The 6,215-nt window shown below is 33.0% G+C and overlaps 1 protein-coding gene across 5 annotated transcripts in view; it reads left to right on the top strand.

Moving 5' to 3' along the window:
* The window catches only part of LOC106884513 (transmembrane protein 243), a 51,105-nt gene that overhangs the window by 25,874 nt on the left and 19,016 nt on the right, over positions 1-6,215 (top strand). For all 5 annotated transcript variants that reach the window (XR_008263903.1, XM_052967035.1, XM_014935935.2 and 2 more), the window contains one exon: positions 5,368-5,616. Coding sequence is in view for 4 of the 5 variants with exons in the window: in XM_052967035.1 (XP_052822995.1) it covers positions 5,560-5,616 (57 nt within the window). In the remaining variant the exon portion in view is untranslated. The remainder of the gene's footprint in view (positions 1-5,367; positions 5,617-6,215) is intronic.

Raw genomic sequence — 6,215 nt, 5'->3', positions numbered from 1 at the left:
TCTCCTGTGTGACCCCTCTGTCCGGCATTCGCCATGATAGATCGCTACCCACTACACATTCTTTATTTTCTCTCCTTGTTTCTTTCTGTGTTCCTTTCTGTGGAAGACCATAGGCTTGAAACGTTAAAGACTTCTTCACTTCCCGAGCATTAAACTGATACATCTGTTTCTTGTCTACACCACCTGTCTTCGTCTTTTTTTTTTTTTAATTCTCCCTACACACACACACACACACACACACACACATATATATATAGAGAGAGAGAGACACACACACACACACATCCATACATGTATGTATATATATACATATTGAAACAATACAAAAGTGAAACTATAATTGTTACTCCGTTGAAGGTTTCACTTTTATTCTTTGAGTTTTGAGATGTAATGGAGTAATAATGTAATGGTAATGGAGTAATAATCTAAGTGGTTCCTAGACCATTTGGGGTCTACTTCTTGCAGCCTGGTGTTGTAATTATTTAATGCCCTTATTGTAATTTTATATATATATATATGTCGGGTTGGCTAAAAAGTTGGAAGCCCAACATTTCGTGTTCTTTTAGAGGAGTTAGGAAACCTGAAGGACCACTGCAATAAGTGCGTGAATCTGAGAGGGAAAGATGTTGAATAAAATCATAATTAACCGATCCTCCTTTATATTCTGTTACCCAAAACTAAGGGCTTTTCATCACCCCCACCCATGTATATATATATATATATATATATATATGTAGAGAGAGAGAGAGAGAGAGAGAGAGAGAGAGAGAGATATGCAGATAAACTCACACACAGACATTGATACATGTAGATATGCATACAAACTCCCACTGATATGTACTTATATAGGAAAATCCACTATATATGATGTTATAGAGTGAAAGATAGATAAAATTGTAGACAAGCTGTGAAAAGTACCACATTGTCTTGCTGTAGAGATAACGTACAATATTATATTCATGTAGTTAATCATTTATGTTATCTGGTAATCATCAACATATAGCTTTTTAAATTCTGTCAGTTAAACAGTCATAACATAGAACTTACTGGTAACAGCTAACTACAATTGCCATGAATCCTGCTGAAAGTCCTGATTTCTCTGAGCAGGTCTATTTCAGTCTTAACCAGTGATTCGTTTTAATACACGAATAGCCTCCAGGTCATGAGGCTATGTGTTGTGATATCATTACACTCCACCTTTGACTTTGAGTCATCAATTTCTGGTATTATTGACACAAACTCATGCATTTGTAATTACATTAATTATATTCTGTGGAACTCATCAAAATCAAGATTAAAATTAGGGCAGCATTAGCTGCAGAGTTTTTAGCCCCCCACCCACTTCTATTGAGAAAGAATGCAATAAAACTATTATGACTTTCTTATTGCAAATCAATTTATTTTATGTAGAATGACACATTGGTTTCTAATTTTGGTACAAGGCCAGCAATTTCAAGGGAGGAGTTAAATCAATTATATCAACTCTGGTACTTGACAAGATGAAAGGCAAAATCAACCTCTGTACAATTTGAACTCAGAATGTTAAAACAGATGAAATTCAGCTAAACATTTCGCCTGGTATGCTAACAATTCTGCCAGTTTGCTGCCTTATATATAGAATGAAATACTTAAAAAAAAACATTTTGGGTTAGTGTAGATTATCCATTCTCGTTGAGAATATAACACAAGAAAACTTTTTTAGATTACTCATGTTGTGTATATAAATTTATTTAATATAGAATCAGATTTCAAAAACCAATATATTGGATTAGAGTAGATTACCTATTCATGTTACTGTTGTATAACCCTGCGTATTACACAGGATATTGTAAAGGTTTTAAGACAACTTAACTTTTTACCATTCAGATTACTCTGTCTAATGTGATACTTATTTATTCACATTGTTTTAAATTAAGGATTCATTATCTCCTTTGCAATGATATTATAGGGTAGGTGTGAAATGTTGAATATGGCCAGTTTGAACATAAAACGGTTTGAATATTTTGGCCATATATGGCTGATTTAAATGCTCAAAGATTAAGCCTCCCAAATCAAGATGTGTATTATACACATTAGCTTCTTACAAACAAACTTTTACAAGATTTCTCAAATTCATTGAAAGCACACAACAAATTTGAGCAATATGAATTATCAGGTTAAGTTTTTAGCCTAACTTATTAAAGTTTAAGTTTAAAGACTATATATACTATGCAATTGTGGCATTTTTATATTATTTCTTAAGTTACAAATAATTAAGCATAAAACAAAACTTAGAAATTTTTTTTAAAAGAGGCTTTTTTTTTTTTTTAGCAAAAGGCAATATAAAAAGTAAAAGAAATCAACAATAGAAATACTATTAAAAAAAAAAAAAACAGGAATATTTTCCTTTACCTGTTCAAAGGCTCTTAAAGTACATCAAAAGTAAAAAGTAAAATATTGAACTCATAAAACAACTTAATCAAATTACCATTTTTGAAAGAAACAACTCAATTAGATATGTAACCCCTCCTTTTTAGATTAAAGCATTGTCTTTATATAAAATTCAAGTGTGTGTGTGGCACAAAAAAATTACATCAAGTGATATAAAATTATATTGTAAAATACTGAAAAGTTTATCCCTACAATATTAAATATGTATCGTTGTATCTATTGAATAAAAGTTAAATATCCAAGGCACTTTATTTCACGTTGATCCAGTTCATTCAGCTGTAGAAATGAGTTGTGATGTCACTGGTGCCAAGCTATATCGGCCTTTGCCTTTCCTTTGGATAACATTAGTGGTGCAGAGAGGAGAGGCTGGTATACATGGACGACTGCTGAACCTTACCCAGACCTGTGCCTTGCAGGGTAATTTTCTGGGTGCAATCCCATGCTCATTCATGACCGAAGGGGATCTCTTATATATATATACAAATCCAAATTTTCTAGAATTGCTTCTACAGAGTCTTCCTTAAAAAAAAAAAACCCGTTAACTCTTTAGCATTCAGATTACTCTATCAAATGTAAATGCTTAATATCTCACATTGTTTTGAATTAATCATGCATTATCTCATAGCTACGAGATTTTGATATTGTGATTATTTATTTCTAGAATGACGTTGTGTAGGTATGAAAAGCTAGATGTTTGAATATAAAACAGGTAGAATATTTGGGTTGGTCTGGCTGCTTTTAAATGCTTAAAGGGTTAAATTTCATTTGATTATTTTCTGTGCAGAAAACTGTCAAATTAATTTCTGTGAAATTAGAAATTTTAATGCATCATATGGCAGTATATGTATATTTAGGCAGATTTGGAGTTGGTGCATTTTTACCACTTCAGTGACCCCAGCTTCACAACTCTGACTTCACAGTTTTGATAAAAATGGATACTGGATAGAAATCCTAGGCTGCCTGTAAATCATATGTCATGGTTTTACTTGTGCATTCCTTTACCAAATAGAGTACAAATTACACTTGCTACTAATTTGACTGCAGAGAATGATGGTAGAAAGACAAACAGCCTGACTGCTTTAGGAACTCATTTCTTCACCTTAACCCTTTAGCATTTAAACCGGCCATATCCAACCCAAATATTCTACCTGTTTTATATTCAATTTGGCCAGATTTGACCTCTCACATCTACCCACAATGTCATACTAAAATATACAATTATATCATCAAAATTTCAATGCTATGGGATAATTTACGATTAATTCAAAACAATGTGAATAAATAAGCATTATATTTGACAGAATAATCTGAATGCTAAAACCTGATACTTCATTAACTTATTTTGTAAACTAATAAAATGCTGGTCATTTTACAGTATTGCCATTGCTTATGGTACTGAACCATTCCAGCCAATGGCATCTACTTACACCTAATTGAAACTAAGTTTCTAAGAGTTTAATTTTTGGTGGTAGAACTGCACAGTGCCAGTGACAACCTAGAACCTGTGATCTCTTTTGTTGGTTTCTTTCTTTCAATTTTTTTATGGCTTAATAAGAAGAGATAAGTAGCACCTCATTTCAAAGAGTCTATGACTGACTGATTAAGGAAGTTATCTCCAAACCAGAGGTCTTGCATGACTACTTGCAAAAGTATAGAATCCAAGGTACCCTTGATGGCCAAGTTGTGGTGTTAAACTAGACAGGGAATTAAGTTCCCCATCCAAAATGTTCTGCTAAGTCAACTATCTTAAGCTCTTTGTCCCTCAATAACACTAGTGTCATTCATTATTAACAACGCAATGGATTACAGGATTGAAGTGCTAATTCTGAAGTGCAGCTTTTTACATCCTCCTCTAACTAATCGCTTCAAGGTCAACTTTGCCTTTCTTCCTTCCGGATTCAAGGAAATAAATCCAAATACTGGAGATGCCAATTTAATCAAAAGTTCTTTCCCTTAAAATTTCTGACATTTTGCTTCTGATAATAACCATTATTAAGTAACTTAAGTGTATTTTCTTTAGATTCCATCTACAGAAGGGCTGTGTTTTGATATTTTAGAATTCATAATCTTTTTATTTCCCAGTTTGTGCTGATGTTAAGGTAATTTGTAGCTGTTATCAAACTAACACTATCATGCAAATCAGTTAACCTATCTACTTATATGCTATGCATGATCTCTTAGCAGAATAACTGGTTTAAATGAAGTTTAGCAGCAGTAAATGAACCGGTCTACCAAGGCTTTTTTGCCGAGAATTTAGTGTATATTCATAGCTTTCATTCCTTTAGAAAACTATATTTTGAAATAACCAATCAAAACAAGGAGCTTCTCTGTGATCAATCAAATAACAGCCAAATCTAGCTCAGATAACCCCCTACAACTGTAAAAAGAATTAGGACACATTTGATTCTATTGTCCTAGGCATACTATGTTTGGCTAAAAATGGCATGTTAATAGCTGGTTCATCTTTCATCATAAGTGTGCTCAGTCAGGGCTGATATGGGGTTAAATGACAATTACAGCAGCAATTGTGGAGCCAACAAGGGATTGTCTACATTGCCATTTGACCTAGGAATAATAACTAGACCTTCAAACTTTATCCTACTATCTTAAAAATTGATGAATATACAGGATAACTATAGCAATTATACTGCTATTTGTTGCATTAAAATCTTTTGTCTTATATTGTATTTTTCTCAATAAATATTTTACTGGTTGTTGATAATGTTGTGTACACAGCGATGGTTCAAGACATTCCTTTTAATATTTTATTTCACACTTGCACATCTGTTCAAGATTTTAAAAGAATTTTCTAAATTTATATCTATATTATTATGATAATTTATATCCAATTTGAACATATATTTTAGTTTATGCTTTTTGTCAGTCTTTGGTTTAATGTATTATAACCTAGCTGTGTTATTTCTTTTGTCTTTGCAGCACTATATTATAGAACAGCTGTACTGATGCCATTCACAAATATTTCAATGTGATGTCTTGTTTCAAGTGGAGCTGCTTTCATTTTGGACATCATGCAGTAAATCCTGATAGAACCCTGATGCTATAATTACAAAGGAAAGCAAAATTGGATAAGAAAAAGCAGTAGCTTTCTGTTGAATCTAACTTTGCAAGATGAATGCCTATGATGATAATGCAATGAAGCCCTTGTTTGGGATTCCTAAACCAAGCGTAAGTTCACCTTTTTTGATTGTGTATCAGATTATTTTAGATTAGATTCAAATGGGAAATTAACAAATAGACAAGAAAAACAGACTGGGAACCTTCTTGTCTTTACAGTTGTTACTTGGTCCCTGTTCCATTGAAATCTGTTTAAGTTGATATTTGACTAGGAGCAAACTGTGGCCTTTTGATCTTTTTTTAAGACAGAGGATAAAATTATCCTATATGACTTTCTGTTTTTTTTTTGGGGGGGTTGTCTAAGATTACATTATCTAGTATGACCTTTCCTATTTTTGAAGGTATGATTTGAGGGTGATTTAGCTCCTGTTTCTTGCAAGTCAAGTAACAATATAGAGGCACCTTCAATGGCAGTACCTTAGTTTTATATATATACTCTTTACTCTTTTACTTGTTTCAGTCATTTGACTGCGGCCATGCTAGAGCACTGCCTTTAGTTGAGAAAATCGCCCCCAGGACTTATTCTTTGGATGCCTAGTACTTATTCTATCGGTCTCTTTTGCCGAACCTCTAAGTTACGGGGACGTAAACACACCAGCATCGGTTGTCAAGCGATGTTGGGAGGACAAACACATACACACACATGCATA

This window comes from Octopus bimaculoides, chromosome 4 (genome assembly GCF_001194135.2).
Source record: "Octopus bimaculoides isolate UCB-OBI-ISO-001 chromosome 4, ASM119413v2, whole genome shotgun sequence".
Lineage (NCBI taxonomy): Eukaryota > Metazoa > Mollusca > Cephalopoda > Octopoda > Octopodidae > Octopus > Octopus bimaculoides.
The sequence above is the reverse complement of the archived record's forward strand: the minus strand, read 5'-3'. Positions and strand labels throughout refer to the sequence as shown.